This window comes from Lissotriton helveticus, chromosome 5_1 (genome assembly GCF_964261635.1).
Source record: "Lissotriton helveticus chromosome 5_1, aLisHel1.1, whole genome shotgun sequence".
NCBI lineage: Eukaryota > Metazoa > Chordata > Amphibia > Caudata > Salamandridae > Lissotriton > Lissotriton helveticus.
The window spans coordinates 1,780,621,095-1,780,637,969 of record NC_136065.1 but is presented as its reverse complement, the minus strand read 5'-3'; the positions used below and the strand labels follow the sequence as shown (position 1 = coordinate 1,780,637,969).

The 16,875-nt window shown below is 44.3% G+C and overlaps 1 protein-coding gene and 1 long non-coding RNA gene across 3 annotated transcripts in view; one reads left to right on the top strand and one right to left on the bottom strand.

Moving 5' to 3' along the window:
• The window catches only part of ACE (angiotensin I converting enzyme), a 236,673-nt gene that overhangs the window by 58,105 nt on the left and 161,693 nt on the right, over positions 1 to 16,875 (top strand). Inside the window, exon 2 of one of the 2 annotated variants that reach the window (XM_078645075.1) lies at positions 16,261 to 16,428. In XM_078645075.1, the coding sequence (XP_078501201.1) occupies positions 16,261 to 16,428 (168 nt within the window). Of the gene's footprint in view, positions 1 to 16,260; positions 16,492 to 16,875 lie in introns of both variants that reach the window. The other variant, XM_078645076.1, reaches the window with a different exon arrangement.
• On the bottom strand, positions 2,508 to 7,837 carry LOC144753814 (uncharacterized). The gene is made up of 3 exons (XR_013594544.1): positions 7,670 to 7,837; positions 3,870 to 7,625; positions 2,508 to 3,601 (listed from the first exon to the last, which is right to left on the bottom strand). It is a non-coding gene; the product is annotated as an uncharacterized LOC144753814 (long non-coding RNA).

Here is a 16,875-nt window from a genome sequence, read left to right as displayed (position 1 = left end):
GTATCCCAGGACATAGCCTCCGCTATCCTTTCAACTAAGAAAGTATGTGTCGCGTGAGGCACTGATGAAGGCGTTGACAGTGTAACAGATTCTTCCCCAATAGGCGCACCAACAGATTCTGAACTTTGGTAGCACTACAACTCATGCACACATCTTACGCCCTCTTCTGCTGAAATGAAGACCTTGGCGGGAAAGACGAAAGAAGGTGGCGGAGGCGCTAACGTGGGTGCTGATGTATGTCAATGAGCAGTGTTTGACCTGCAACCTTAAAAGAAATTCTTTAACATACAGGCATAGTCTGCACTGCGCATTATTCTGTCCCCCTTTGCTGAAACACTGCACATAACAAATAGCAAAGGGTGGTAGGTGGTGCTGGGTCGGATAACCTGGAGAAATGCGATCTTATATGTTGCTCATACCGTGGCAAACCTCTAGCAGACGTGTGTGTGCGCACCCAACCAAAGCTTCCTGCCAGGATTTAACAGCACAGGCACTTCTATGAAGTGCTTCATGTAAATAATAAGCGCGCATTAAAGTGAACGCACTCCCACAGCCGATGCAGTGTTCATGCCTGCCGGGAGATTTTCTCTGCCGGCAGTGGGCTTCAAAGAGACAGCAACAGTACTAAGGAAAGAGGCCATTCGGAATACTGCCTCTAACATTTGACCTCGGTCTTTGAATGTACAGCTAATGTAAGGAGATAAGACATGATTTACAAGCACTGTAGGCTCGACCTAAAAAAAAAAGGATTGGAGCAAAGCGTGTCCTGCCTGCAATGGCAGGACACGCTTTGCTCCAATCCTTGTGTTGCTAACCTGTACGTTCTAATTACAGCCTTGAGCACTATTTTGTCAAATCACTTTCTCCTGCCTGCCTGCAATGGCAGGCAGGAGAAAGTGATTTGACAAAATAGTGCTCAAGGCTGTAATTAGAACGTACAGGTTAGCAACACATGTAACAGCCGTGTCCTCATGGGAGGCTACAAGAAGAGAAAAGGCAGTGCTAAGAAGGGACTACTAAGCCTACTGGCCAATGAAAAGCCCCCATTTACAAATGTCAATAACAGGAGCCAATTAAAAAGATGGGCGGAAGGATGGAGAAGTTTCAAGTTCATACCTGAATACAGCATGTCTCGAGGAGACAGCGCTAGCGCTGCCTATGCAAGACCTAAAATTTGAATCTGCTGATTGAAAAACAAAGTGCTGAAACAACTTGCTGAAAAAAGAGGAGAGCTGGGTTGGTTGGAGTCACAACAGTGAGTCACAACAGTGATCTAACCACTGCTGGCGTCAGTTACAGGCTGGGTCACAGTTTGATAGGCCTTGTCAATCTGATCAAGCTTGACAAGATTGCTTGATTTGTTTGCTTTATCCGGCTAGGCCCGAATGTCAGCATTCTCTGATGATACTTCTGCCCACCTAAGCCTGCACGCCAGAACCGGATGATGCTCCAAGGTTATGGTCACAGATCAAGTCTGAAACTCATTCGTTGTGGAGATACCCCTCAAGAGACTGTTAGCAAGGGCCCAAAACATCAACAACATGAAGAAGAGGAGGGGGGACCTCCCTCACCCCCAGCAAATTTGACAGCAACACTAAGCTGGGTGCTGTTCTTCGTATTTCTGTATGTGAGAAGTGCGATGCAAAAGAAATGACTTGAATCAATGCAGGGCAGTTCCACCAATTCCACAGACAGAAAAAGTACTGTGGTATCAAAGATATAATACAACATAAAATACCTGAGTGGTGCATCAAGACCAGAAATTTGGATTTTCAGTGTAACTTAAAATAGTGTAGCACAAAGAAACCTAACATAACATGGCGTAACATAACATACCTTAGTATGAGGAGAACTGGGTTTGATCATAAATTACAGCTATTGTACTGACTTTGGTCCAAAAACAGATGTATTTACTGTTTCATCCTGTGTGGAACCTGTAGACTATGGGCTTAAAACTATAGCCTCTAATGAGGATCCAGTAACAATGCTTCTGAAACTCATTAATACACATACTTCTTGGCTACAAGGCTGCAACCTAACATAGGCTGAGTGTGTGGGAGAGAGTGGAAAGTGGACTCAGATCACACCTTTGCTTGTAGCAGGTAAATCCAAGGCCAATGCTAAATTTCAAGTCATATTAGCTTTCAAGCACACGTTATAGCTAGAATTACTGTTGGACTTGGCCCTTTTTGGCTAAAGTTCCCTAAACTTTTTGACTTCCCCCTAGACCTTTTTTCTGACATGGTGTTGCCAACTTAGATGCTTTGGGCAATTTGCCACTGCTTATCAGTGTCAAAGTGCAAGTGCTCCCTGTGTAAAGTGTAATGCTAAGTGGTTGTCCATGATTGGTATGTTTTCCTTACTATTAAAGTCCCTAGTAAAGTGCACTATGTGAGCCAGAGCTGGTAAGGCAAATGCTACAAGTGGGCCTGCAGTACTAATTGTGCAACCCACACAAGTAGCCTTAAAGAGAGAACTCAGGCCTGCCACTGCAGGGCCTGTGCACAGTTTGTTAAATTGTCAGGTTGTCCTGACAAGTGCACCCACTTGCCAGGCCTTACCCTTCTCTTTTTATGCACATCAGACACCGCTATGGTAGGGCCAAGGTACCCCCCTGGGCAGGGTGCAGTGTATGTGAAAGGTAGGACATGTACTGAGGTGTGTACCATGTCCTGACAATGAAATACTCTCCATTTCGTTTTTCACTGTTTCAAGGCCATCTTGCCCATAGGACAGAATGGGAAAGGGTGTGTAATAAATTTCCAGCATATCTTCCCATAGGCTTAAGATGGAGAGGTGAAGTTTAGGGTGCCTGAACTCCCAATTTAATAACATATCTTTTTGTGAAGGTGGTATTTGCAATGTGTGTTTAGAAACCACTCTTTTAGAAGTGGCTGTTCTCTATCAATTCTGTGTGTCTCTGCCTGGTTGTGGATTGACTGTCTGGATTTGAATGTGATAGGCTCAGGGGAGGTGGTGAGATAGCAATAGGCTGGCCTGCATCTGGAGTGTAGGGGGAAGGAGTAGCCCTTGAGGTGAAGAGGCCTGGGCTGCTGCCATAAAACAATGGCTCCATCTCCTGCTGAGTAATTAAGGATCCAGACCCCCACTATCAAAGGAAGAAAGTGTCACTGGCAGGAAGACACTCAGAACATGCCCCCCTGAACATTAAGACCTCAAATACATTTAGGGGTATAACTATGAGAGCTAAAACTCCTGAACGTTGGAATGGAACTGATCAAGCCTGAAAAGGATTGAAACTACTTTGTGGTAAAGAGGCACCTCTGCCAAGGAAGAAACAGCTGAAGAGACAAAAGGAAAGGACTGACCCTGGTTGTGTGTTCTGGGGCTGGCCTGCAGTTTGCTAATTTAACCAAGGAGAGGCTAAGGGACTTTGCTGTGTGCTGTGTCCCCCTGCTTGAAATACTTTGCTGTGTGCTGTGTCCTGAAGTAACTTGTTCCCAAGGGCCTGAGGAGAGCTGGCTCCCTGTTGTGGAAATTCAGGAACATAAAAGTTTCCAAGGGTGTTTCAGCGGTGATGTGAGCGTGTGCTCTTTGCATCCTGAGACCCTCAAAAGAATTGCCCTTTGATCGTGGGCACCTGCAGTCCAAGTGAGTCTCAGCGACATTGAGTGCGTGTGCTTCATGCAGCCTGAGACCTTCGTGAGGATTGTCTGTGATCGTGTGCACCTGGAGTCCAAATGAGTCTCAGCGACGCTGTGTGCGTGTGCTATGTGCAGCCTGAGACCTTCGTGAGGATTGCTCTGTGATCATGTGCACCCAGAGTCCAAGTGAGTCTCGGCGACGCTGTGTTCATGTGCTTTGTGCAGCTGAGACCTTCGTGAGGATTGCCCTGTGATCGTGTGCACCCGGAGTCCAAGTGAGTCTCAGCAACGCTGTGTGAATGTGCTTTTTGCAGCCTGAGACCTTCGTGAGGATTGCGCTGTGATTGTGTGCACCCATTGCACAAGTAAGTCTCAGCGACGCTGTGTGCGTGTGCTCCGTTGCAGCCTGAGACCTTCGTGAGAAATTGCCCTGTGACGGTGTGTCCCGGAGCAGTCGTGTTCTCTGAGTTGATCGACAGCATGACCAGAAGTGCTGTGATCATCATTGCCATCGTCCTGGACCAGCATCCCTAAAGGAGCTGTGAGAATTCACCGCCGACAGCCCGAGCCTGCCTTTGCCAAGGAAAGACCTCGAACCATCATGTCGGTGTCTGTGTTCCACTGCCCAAGATCAATGAAGTCGCATTGGAGGCCCAAGCCGCGAGGATAGGAGAGGAGAGTGAGATCGTACCCCCCCAGGTAACGCTCTGCGAGCGTGCGTGTGTCGCGCCTGTGGTGGGGTGCGAGCTACAAGAGAAACGCTCTCGGCCATTCCCATCTTTACAGTGCGAGCCTCTGCTCAATTTCGTATTGCATCCCGTACTTGCCAAGTAGTGGCAGTACCGGGGCCGGAGTGTGGAGCTGTAATTTGTTTTCCACCATACCCGTGTTGGGGGCATATTTTGGCAGTAGCTGACCGCGAGTCAGTAGTGGCATAGAGACCGTCCAAAGCACCGGGATCGGTGCCGGAGTACATTATTGTTGGCATTATGAACTGCCTGATTGTTGCATTACGCATTGCATTATTTTTGCATTTTGAACTGCCTGATTGTTGCATTATTTTTGCATTATTTTTGCATTATGAACTGCCTGATTATTGCATTACGACTTACATTATTTCGGCATTACAAACTGCCTGATTGTTGCATAACAGACTGCATTATTTTTACATTAACAAGTGGCTGATTCTTGCATTACGAACTGCATCGCATTGTATTAGGACTGTATTGGATCATCGGCAATTGCTCATTAATACTGCAAGAACCTACAAGGGCTTGCTGGCCTAATAACCGGTAAGGTGAAATATTACAAATACGCATATGTTGGATTTTTATTGTGTGGTCTCATCGTATATCTTTTTTTATAAACATATAATTGTTTTTATGAAACTCGTGTGGAGTCCATTTGTAGTGTCATCTCTGGGTTACTGAGAGCGTGGTTGCAAATACTTTACACATTTCCCTTGGAGATAAGCCTGGCTGCTCGTGCCAAGCTACTGCGGGGGTGAGCAGGGGTTATCTGAGAAGGTGTCCTTCCTTTCCCTGACTTAGAAGCAAAGGTCTCTATTTGGACTAAGGTACCTACCTCAGCCAACTAGAGACCCCCAGTTCTAACACTTACTATCACCATGAAGGTACATGCTTACCACAAATCGTTGGTGAATGTCTAAAGGCTTGTTTTTTTATTCACTGGACCGGAAGTTCACCTTTCCTCCCAGAAACGATCAGTTTTTGTAGAGTTCATCTTGAAGAAGATTTGGTCCAATCTCATGTCATCCAGGTGGAATGTCGATCCGAGTTAACCTAAGCCAGCGTATTGCTGAAGAACCACAGCTGACCATCCAAAGAACTAGATACTACATCTGTCCCCCCTCTCATCCCCACACACACGAGCCATGTCCTCATCTTGCCAAAACTCTGCTACTGTCTTTTGCTCCACGTTCTCATAGCTTTCAGGACATTGTGCTTGAGTTAATGGTTGGCCACATAGGCTGTGGTGCAGTAGGGCCTTGCCATTCGTGGGGGCCTTTGAATAGTTACTTATTATATTGCATGGACTGAGCCCACAGGCAGCATTGTAGACAGCTGTCGGCAACTGGTAGCAGAAATGCAGTCTTCACCACCTTGTTTGAACACAAACAGTTTTAGAGGGTGTACATAAGCTAATCCGTTAGACTTGGGGCAGTAAGCTCCTGGTCTACAGAGTCCATTTTTGAATGCACTGAACTATCTATGTAGAGTTATCGAAATATCCTTGAACCCCGAAAGGCTTTCGCCCCCTCATCAGTGAACTGAAAGCAATGCTACCAGTTGCAGGTGCAAACCCAGATGCGCACTGGCATTACCCGGAAGCAATACTGCTGCTTTCCGCTTGCATTCCCTGCATGCCACCCTTCCAGGGAGACACCTTCCACCGTCTTTACACTGATCATTTATTAGGAGGGATGCAAACGAAGATGTCCTGCAGAGCTGCATCCTGGCGTTGATTATGGTAATGAGCGAACTTATGCAAATATGGCATTCGTCTGACGCTCTGGGGCTTTCCTTGAAGTCTGGCTGCATCTGAAGCTTGGCCAGCTGATCTCTTCCTGGGGGAGGACGTGTCCTTGATGGAAGGGTTTCTGTCCCCTCCAAGTGCCTGGCTTCGGGAAGGGTGGTGGCCTCTACCCCGTCCAGTATTAGGGGGGCGGATCTTTCATAGTGCTCCTTTCTAAGTTAATTGGAATCCGTGTTTGATAAAATCCAGTGATGTTTCATTATGAATTCTCACATGCATGTGTCTTTTACTTTTCTTCCTATGCTCTCTTCTTTCTTTCACTTTATCTTCTTAAACTCTTTCTGCTCTTTTTTCTCACTACCTTTTTCACATTCTCTTTCTTTTTGCCTTTCTTTGTTTCTTTCCTTGTTTAACTCATTCATTTTCTGCCCTGCTTCATTTGCATTTTTGTGTTCTGTAACTCTTTTTCCAAGTCCTGTTATTTTTATCGTATTTTTTCGTGTTTTTGCAGCCTTTTTCCTTTTTTTGCATTGAATTTCTTGCCTTCTTTGTTCTTCTTTTCTTTCTTTTCGTTTGTTACTTTTTGTACTCCTCAATCTCTTGTGCATTTCTTTGTTTGCTTTCTCGCCGTTTGTCGCTTTTTAATCTGACATTTTTCACACTCTTTAGTTTTCACTATCAAGTCTATCATAGTCACCGTCTCTCTTTCTCCACCACCACTCATCATACCTTTTAAAAAATAGATATTTTGGCTTCTCAACCTCGTCTTCTCATCCATGTCGTGTCTTCTATCTGCGTGTCGTGCCCGTTTCCTTTTTACGCTCTTTCGCTTTCACAGGTTCCTTTGACTTGTTAATACTGCGATGTTCCATCAGTGCTCAAATACGCATACATGTGTCTAGACCCTCTATTACTCTCTCTTCTGTCGTTTCCTTCCTATCAAGCGTGGTCCTTTGAGTGCGCTTATCTCACTCCAAAAGGCAGCGTCTGGCAAACAGTCCGTTTCATGCAAAAACATACATTTGCTGATTGTCACATAAACATGTTTTCTTTTCACGCGCGTGCTGGCCGCGGAGCGTCCCCTGGTGCCATCTGCTCTCCGCGAGATAAGCCTGGGCCGGGGACCCAGCAGCCACTCCTCGGTAATGTTGTCACCTTTCTCTCAGAAAACATAACGGTCATTTGTTTGTACGAGCTATGAGGTTACGGAAGGGTCAGGGCGTGACCTCTGAAGACTCTGCGTGCTTTAACGTCATTTAGGAATCGTTAAGGCAGGGACACATTTGGTGCACCTGTATCTTTTAATTTTATGCTTTAAGTTTACATGTAATCGTTCAAAAATACCGATTTTGGTTATGTTTCTGGTGTTGTAACTGTCTTTGCCTGAAAATACCGGCCAGGTAGGTGAAATATTGGTCAAGTGGCGACCATACCCCTCGATTGGCGTTAGGGTTGTCATATTTCTTTGAGAAACTGAATAACAGTTTGTATGAAACCGCCTGAATTTTCTTTTAACACACAATTCTACCTCTTTTTGATTCAAACCCCATTTAGAAATCAATAGGCACCTCTAGACAGTGTTAACATTCTTTTGTTTCATCTTATATTTATTATTTATTGCTTTCATTCGTATTTGAAAGGGAAATATACTAGATTTCAATGGCTGTCCTGATTTGTCTTGGCATGAAATTACCAGCCAAACCAGTAAAAAAACTGGTCATGTGTAACACTAGCTGTGAGAAAACGCATGAAGAGGGAGGACGCTGTGCAGATCAGCTACCACAAACAATTGGCAGTAGATTGATAATACTCCAAAATAGTGGTCCCTGATTTCATATTTAACAAAAGAAAAGGAGGAAATCAAACCATGAGCAGTCTACTACTTATTAAGTAAAGAGAAGAACGATAAAAGAGCAGCAAGTGGTAGCTCCCAGAGGCGTCCCCCAAACTTCCCATGACATCAAAAGGAAGGATCTGATTGAAAATGGTCCCTATTAATCAACTTTAAATGAAACCTATCGAATCAAACGTCAAAGAATACAGAAGAGAAAACAACGAACATCTTCTGTCTATACAACTGGAGACTACTTGCTCCTAAGACTGAAAAGGGTGTGCTAGGAAGAAAATAGAAACCTGGATATCATTGTAATGAACAAGTCCTGAAGAAGGTGCAAGATTGTCTTTGGCACCGAAACACCGCGTCAACAGTTTGTTTGTTCTCTGTTTTTATAAAATATTTTGCAGTGAGATTTTTTGAACTATGTTGATAAGCAAAGTTTAGAAATTGAAGTTTTTAAACTAAGTCAAATAATATTTGAAATTGATTTGTGTAGAATAAGATGTATAATGTACATGAGACAATGTATTGTTGTTTTTTTTTTTTAAATTAAAAAAGGAAGGAATTTTTTAATAAAAAAATTGTGCTTGGAAATACATTCATGTTGAACCTGGTCTGACACTTAAAAAGCTTGTAAATTTGGTAACCTGTGCATAAAAGAGACCCCTTCTCCCACCTGTGGAATGTCTCTTCATGGGACATAGTAATAGAAACTGGTTATAAAGTTCAGGAAAAGGAGTTTTTGCTTTTCATGATTGTTGACCCAATCCTTTTTCCTGATAAAAAGGGCAGCTCCCTCCCTATCACAGATATGTACCACATGTCTACATTTAAATATGGATGGAGTGGGAAAAATGGACTTGTTTGACTTGAAGCACTTTGTAAATTCAGTAGGTATTGCCCCACAATACTGAGTTTTGAATATTGTCTTGCCAGAGTATCGTGAGGGGAATATCGACTACCATAATAACATGAAAGTAAGTATATGTCGATTTACTTTACTTACTTATACCTACAACTACATACCATGACCATATATATCTCCACATAGCTGACCGACCCTGTTACATGTGCTTGGTGGAAAATAAGGCAGTGGTTGGTACAAAGACCTTTCACCACTGCATTATGAAAGTGGATTTGTTTAGGTGATAACGAGTAAAAAGAATATTTCGATTTAGACATGGGGTTGCACTTTGTTGTGGTGATGATGTGTTTATTTGTTCTGTTGCACGTTTGTGGCACATTGTTGTTGCATTGCTTTGTTGTTGTGTTGTATTATGACTGTTGTCTATCACTCTATTTTGTTTTGCCTTGTTGTGCTCCCTTGTTATGTTTTTCTTGTTTTGTTACTTTGCTTTCTGTTTTGTTATTGTTGTATGTTCTGTTGTGTGCTCTTGTTTCTGTGCAGACCGAAACAAATACTGCAACATTTCTAACTAGAGCAGCACATTCCTTCAAAGTTTCACTGACAAACAACCATTTATCACTGTCTGACGTGGTTCTAGCTCGTCAACTATTGAAGGCACCAGTCAGTCCAAAACTGTGGCCTAGGCCACGCCTTAAGTTAGCATTTCCAGTGGTGACTTGATGTGATACTGCGTCTAGTGTTTCTGATTCCAACATGCAAAATATCTACAATGTGAACCAAGGTAAGCGCAGGCGTTGACCTTCACGTGCTGCGCAAGTTACCTGCTTGTCCTTTGCCTACGCCCAACTCTGATGCGTAATTTGGGTCTCAGACTGGATGTCTTTTTTTCTCGCGAGTAACATAAAATTGTGTTGCGGCAGTGCCTCACAGCGTGTTGTACGTGAGTACACAACTTGCAGCGATTTTTCAAATACGTTTCTCAGTATTTGACATGGAAATGGTAATCAAATTGTGTACGAAAGCTTTGAAGAACTCCTGATTTTCACGCAAAAGCCAATCTTGCACGGAACTTCATAAATTTCACATACTTTTTTGTTAGAACTATGCAAAGTTTGCAAGAGAAAATCTTTGTAATTTTGCAGATCACTGGAATTAAGTCTACAGAGGAGGATAACACATTTCTTTGGATTTTTGTAATGCATTTTTTCCCAAAGCCGAAGAAGTCCTCTAAGGTCATTTGTTCTTTGTTTGTCGCTGCATGCAGTGACAAATGTATACTAAAGAGGACTGTCACACAATAATTGAAAACACTAATATATTCGGTGGACCTTTAATACATCACAGTAACAATGTGATGGCTAATATATTCTGCACGTCTCTACTGCTTTTTGCCATCATGTTTCTGCTGTAAGGAAATTATTGTGAAACACTGTAATCATTCCATTGCAACAAAAAAGCAGATGTAATGGTAAAATGTATATTAACTGCTTCAGCGCATTTCCATTAACTGACCGGGTCATCCAACTGAGAGGTTTAACTTATTTATTCAAGGAAGTGTATTAAAAAGTTAAAGCAGGTTTGTGAATAACCAAAAATTCCAACAAACATGCAAGTCAGCAGTTAAGAAAGGTTGTTTGGTTGCAAAAGACCTATTGTGCGCTTAGCAGAAAGTAAAATGAGCTTAGAGACCACATTGAGTACCATTGGTTGGCTTTATTGTCACACTCATTTTCTAGGTTCTTATTCAGTGGCTTTCCTAGTCCCAGCTTTTCTTTCTTGTGTTTGTCCTTCCCGTAGAGCGTAGCCTCGTTAGCATCTCTCTGACTGACTGGATTCTATCCTTCCACTGCTCACTTTTAGGGAACTCCTTTTTTCTTTTTTCTTTTTTGCTGAAGCAGTCCATGAGAGTGCATGTGTTTTCTATTTCTCTCAGTTGTGTGCTTCTCACAAGCTGCCAAATACCACCCTCCCTGCGCTCCATGTTGCAAGCTCTTTCTTGTATGCTACTCCTCCGCAGAACTCTTCCTCCCCTACCCTACTTGATGCGTTCTCGCTTGTAGGCTCCCCCCAGCAACCTGTGTTGCTCTCTCATTTGCTACTTTTCACCTCCCCCACTTGAAATCCATTGCTGTTATTCCACACCCACTCTTTCATTGGCCTTACACCCACCAACTTTTGAAAATGTTTATTTAGTTGTTTTTTGGAGGGCGATAACTTACTGCATCCGCCTGCAGGAGAATCTCTGTCCCCCATTTGAACAGTAGCGGTCGGCAGTAGGTGTTTCTGTAGGGCGGTGATGTGGGCAGGGGGAGGGGCAGGGTGGGGGGAAATAATGTATGGATTACGGAGTTTTACAGGTAAGTAAACATTTAAAAAAAATAAAACGCATTTCGGAGTGTGCACTTCATCCCCAAATGCGATGCAGTGCGCGCAACAAAATTAGTTTTATTTATTTATATGTTTACTTACCTGTAAAGCTCCGTAATCCATATATTACTACCCCCTACCCTGCCCCTCCCCCTCCCCACGTCACCACGCTGCAGGTACACCCACTACCGACCGCGGCTGGGTTTCATGGGACCCTCTTTACCCTCTCCAGAGGACTGTCTTCAGGGGGAACACTGGCAGTCCTCCACCTTTTTGTGGCGCACTGTCAATGCTCCTCCTAAGTGACTGTTTCCCTCTGCCCCAGCGTCCGTCATAGGGTATGGATGGAGAGGCAAAATGATTTCCACATTTGCATGGGGCCATGCAAATAAGGGAACTCCCTTCTCAAAGTAGCACTGTTGTTACCTGTGCACTAGTGATATCAGTAATACAGAAGGGGCTCACATGCGCATGTAGCCCCTTCTGTAATATCCTAGTGCCCAGGGGGTGGATGAAGGGAGCACAGATGCCGGTACTGACCCTGGGCAGTATTCATAATACAGCCCCTGGTGTATGAGATTCATGAGCATTTTGTGGGATTACACACCCAAACAGGGATTATTATTGCCTATTGAATGAGCATCTATTTGTTAAATTTAGTGTAAATTGGTCATTGCAAGCAGCAAGCAGAGAATTTGAATCGAGGGTACATGTAAACCTTCTGAAACAAATATGCACTATATTAGACTTGGCATTCTTGGCGTGGTGTCCCTTGACTTTTTGCCTCTACCTCCAGTATTTTTGATGTTATACTGGATTTCGTTCTTGTTGGCTTAGATGCTTTTTTGCACTTTGCCACTGGTGATCAGTGTCAAAGTGCAAGTGCGCCCTGTATACATTTTTATATGATTGGTTAGCCATAATTGGCATACTTAGTATACTGGTAAGTCCCTAGTAAAGTGTGTCAGGGCCTGTAAATCAAATGCTACTAGTGGGCTTGCCAGAGGTCGTTTGGAAGGATGCACAGCTGGTATGTACTCTAGTTTATAGATTGTTTGATCGGTTCAACTTAGGTGGCGTCTTCACCCCTAATACGCCTGGTAGTATAATTCAAAAACGTGGTACCAGTGGGCCACTGGGACCATCCCTAAGAGAACTCGCCTGTCTCCTCGTGAGAAGGATTTCCAACAAGTGGGCTTGCAGCACTGGTTGTGTCACCCACGAGTAGCCCTGTAAATGTATCTCAGACCTGCCACCGCATTGTCTGTGCGTGCAGTTGTTAACTGCCATGTTGACTTGTCAAGTGGACCGACTTGACAGGCCCAAATCCTCCCTATCCTGACATGTAAGGCACCCCTAAGTTGGGCCAGGGTGCAGTGTATGTGAAAGGTAGGACATGCATTGATGTGTGGGACATGTCCTGATAGTGAAATACTGTGTATCTCGTTTTTCACTATAGAAAGGCTATCTGTCCCATGGGAGTTGCTTTGTAAGATTTTACAAGTATATCTTTACATAGGGAAAAGATAGAAAGCTGGAGTTTAGGCTCTCTGAACTAAGATTTTGTTAAAGGTGGTTTTTAAATGCTGTGTTTGAAAATGCCACTTTTAGAAAGTGGGCATATTCTTACTTTACCATCCTGTGTGCCTCTGACTTTTTGTGTATTCAGCATATGGTGTTTGAGTGACAGGAGCTGGGGATGTGCATTCACTCTAGACAGTCACTGGGGAGAGGGGGGGTTGAGGTGTGCCCTGCCTTGCCTGGGTGACTCATCACTGGGATGAATTGACCTAGTCTGTATTTAGAGTGGTGGGTGGAGTTTCGCTTGCACCTGAATAGTCCGTGCCTCCTTCTCAGAGTGCTGTCTCTGCCCCCTGTGGTCATGCTACACCAGGGAGGACAGAACTGGTTTGGACTGGGTTCAGAGAACCTGGCCACAAAGAGAACAATAACTAAATGGGGTATACGTATTGGAACTAAAACCCCAGAACTTTATATTACTTCAAGGAACAAGAGGAACCTCCCGAGAAGAAGAGCAGAAGGACTGTGAGAGGAGCGCTGCCTTTTTTGAATGAGGGGTGGTTTGGCATGCAGTTGCTGCTTCTGTCTGTGGTGGAGGAAAAGGACTGACTCTTTTGGTCCTGCTGTGGCATCCTACCTGTGAAGAACTCTCCAAGGGCCTGTGTTTGCAGCCTCCTGTTCTGGGAAACTCCGGGACATCAAAGTTTATGTGTGCTGTGCTCTACAAGCTTTACTATGGGCAGAGCTCTGTGTGCTGTGCTCTCCCAGCTTTACTTTGGCACATCTCTGTGTGTCATGCTCTGCAACCGTTACCTTCACAGAGCTTTGTGTGCTTTGCCAGTGCTCTGTGTGCTTCACTTTTGCCAGCATGCTGTGTGCCTGGCTCTAATACAGAGCTGTTTGCTTACTGCCTGAAAGCTCGTGGGCTCTCAGCAGCAGAACCTCAGGAAGGAGCAACCTGCCTGGGGAGCCACCCCGTACACCGCCTGGGGCCCGATTCTGGGGCCGATCTACTCCTGTTGCACAGGAAAACCCAAGAACCCTGTGCGACTGCTCAACCAATGCCGCAGGGTACTAGGTGTTGCCTAGCAACTGGCGGACGCAAAGAAGAGAAGGCACGACTCTGCCGGATGATGGGCCACCCGAACACGATGAGGACATGCTCAAGTAACCAGGAGCTTCACGGCTCGCACATCGGGGTAGGTAACCTGTTGCTGCTCCCGCTCCGCGAAGCAGTGGTGCTGATTTAAGGAATTTGCTGGTCCCGGCTAGGTGACCGGGTGAGGGCCGCTCCCCCCTCCTCCTTGTCTAGCAGAGCCCTCACCGCAGTGCTGTGAGACTTGGAGCAACCACACGGACATACAAGAAAGGGGGTGCACATCCAGAGTGCCTACCACATGGCTGGTGATGGCACACCAGCCTTTCCAGCATGGGATCCAAACCCGGATGGCTCCCGATACTAATCCAGGCACGCATGCATAAATCGGCCCGTTGGTGAACGGCCTGTAATTGGCTTACATGGGCTGAAGTAATGCAAGGTCCAGTGTGTAATCAGTGATTAAATTATGGTGATCTAAAGTGTTTGGCCTATAGATCCTAATATGTTTGGCCTATTTTTGCCCGTAATGAACGTGTTTGGCCTCCTTTTTCTTAATGTGTTTGGCCTATTCTTACCCAGTGATGAAATCACAGTAATTTATGACCAGTGCAAGAAAGGAGTATTTGCATCTGTGCACTACATATGGTATAACGATTATTACCAAATTGGGAGAAAGCAAATATTGATTTATGTCATTGTGGTCTATGCGTTTTATATATAGTACAAGTGATATTTTTATAAACTGGTGTGGAGTCTCTATTGTGTTTTGCCTAGGGTGTCACTGGTGTGTGTGTGTTGCGCAAACACTTTACAGATTGCCTCTGGGATAAGCCTGACTGCTCTGCCAAGCTACCAAGGGGGTGAGCAGAGGTTATCTTGGGTGTGTAACTCCCTCACCCTGACTACAGTGGTTTGTTCTGCCTGGTTTAGGTGCACACCCTAGCCAACCAGTGACCACATTCTAACACACTACATTTGCCATTTAATTGAAAACGTAGATAACGTTCCTATTATTTAACATTGTATGCAGGTTGATTCTTTTCTGGCAGTTTGTAAGCAAAAAAAAATTGATTTATGACTGAAAATGAACCCTGGGGAACTCTGTATTCTCCACTGAGGATGTAACAAGTACTCTCATATTATGGTCGTTTAATGCCACAGAGCGGCTGTGATGACATGAGAAAGACAACTCCAACACTTATGTGCAAACCAGAATAGGTTGCCACTCTTCTCTTCTTTAGGAACAGCTACCCCTCAGTGTATACCACGTTAGTTCTTGGGAGCAATGGTACTGGAACTTGTTTCTTTCTATTAACTCCCTGTGCCCCCTCTCTACAGTGTGTTATGACATGAGGACAACCACATGTGAAATATAAGTGTTATGAAAATACAGAGGTGGATTTATTGTACCAAAATCTACTCTGCCCCTTTTTTGACTGTTATATGACTTGTTTAAAAAATCTGGTGATCTTGATTTCCTATTGGCTGACTCTATAATTTATTGGAATTGTCCTTCCTATCGATTATCAGAAATATTTTTCAGGAATAACATTGTTACCCTGAAAACTGGGTTTTAGAACCATTTTGCAGTATCAATAGACAAGCATTTTAGGGTGGCTCTATGACATGGATTTTGCCTGTGTGCCTCTTTCTCTTACTCTCTGTTGCTGTTCACGTCTCATTGTCTCTCTTCCTACCTTCATTTTGTATTTCGCCTCCTTTCCTGCTGGCATGCTCTTCATTTCTTGGCCCAGTTCTCTCCATATTTCTCACTGTCTCCCACTCTCTTTCCTGCCCTCCGTCTCACTTTCACCCTCTTGCAGTATGCATCTTCCTAGCTGTATGATATAAGTGCTATATCTGTTTCCCCAATCCCCCCTCAAAGCTGAATCATTCAACTTATTGCGCTCCAGGTAGGAATGATGGAAATATGTTCCCAGGAATGGTCCTTGCGCACTGAAAAAAAGTCATTTTTCTGGTGTTGTGCAGTAGCTTGGTGTCACCACTGCGAAGCATCCTTAGCCTGTAGCCTTAACCTACCTTTGTATGTAACTGCCATCGCTGATGGCAGCCATGCCCAGGCACCATTGACATTCCTGGCCACACCTTTTGTTTATTGATTTTATACATGCCTGTTATTAGTTTGCTGATTTTGACTACTACATTGCTGACTCCCTATGGAGGCAAATAATATTAATTTGTTAATCCTCAATTTCTATTCCTCGTTCGTATATGTGATTGGTTCTTGATCTCACACCTATATCCTACCTCCCCCTTCATGTAAGGCGCTCTGATACCCTCAAGGGTCATGCTTGCGCTATATAAAACTTTATAAATAAATAAATGCTGTTTCGGTCAAAAGATAGGACCCTCAATATCTGCAAGTGTTTTACTGCAGCGATGTCAGCTATTCCACATCAAATAGTTTGCTTCCAGTTTGTAAGTTGCACATGCTCTTGTTTTTCAGATCAATGGTTCTCTGATGGAACAGGAGTTTTCAGAGGCCTGGGGCAAAAAGGCCAAGGAACTTTTCAATGAAACCTTCCATAACTTCCAGGATCAAAAGCTGAAGAAAATCATTGAATCGGTCCAGACTTTGGGGGCGTCTAACCTCCCCCTTCCACAAAGGCAAGAGGTGAGTGCCAGCCGAACCACTGACACCTGGCCCTGAAAGCAGATACACTGAGAGCATCACATGGTTAGGGATAGGAGTTCTACATTGCAAACCTCAACCTTCAGCATTTCCAGCCCTGCTTCATTCAGAGATGAGTACAAGACAAGCAGGGAGAGAGCAGCCTGTCCACATGAAAGTGGCAAGCAAAGATCAAGATTCACTTTGGTACTCAACTTGGAACCGCCGCAACTGCGCTTTTTTCCTTTTACGTCATCACATTGAAATAGACCTTCCCTACATACTTGCTCTGTGATTCACAATAGTATCATAGAAACCATATCCGGAGCACCACTACTGATTAAATGAGTGCTGCCGCTCAATCAGTCGGATTTAGAATATTCAATGCTTCCATCACAAATTGTCGGCCTCATTTACAAGGTATGACGCAGGGCAGCACAGCATGTTCCT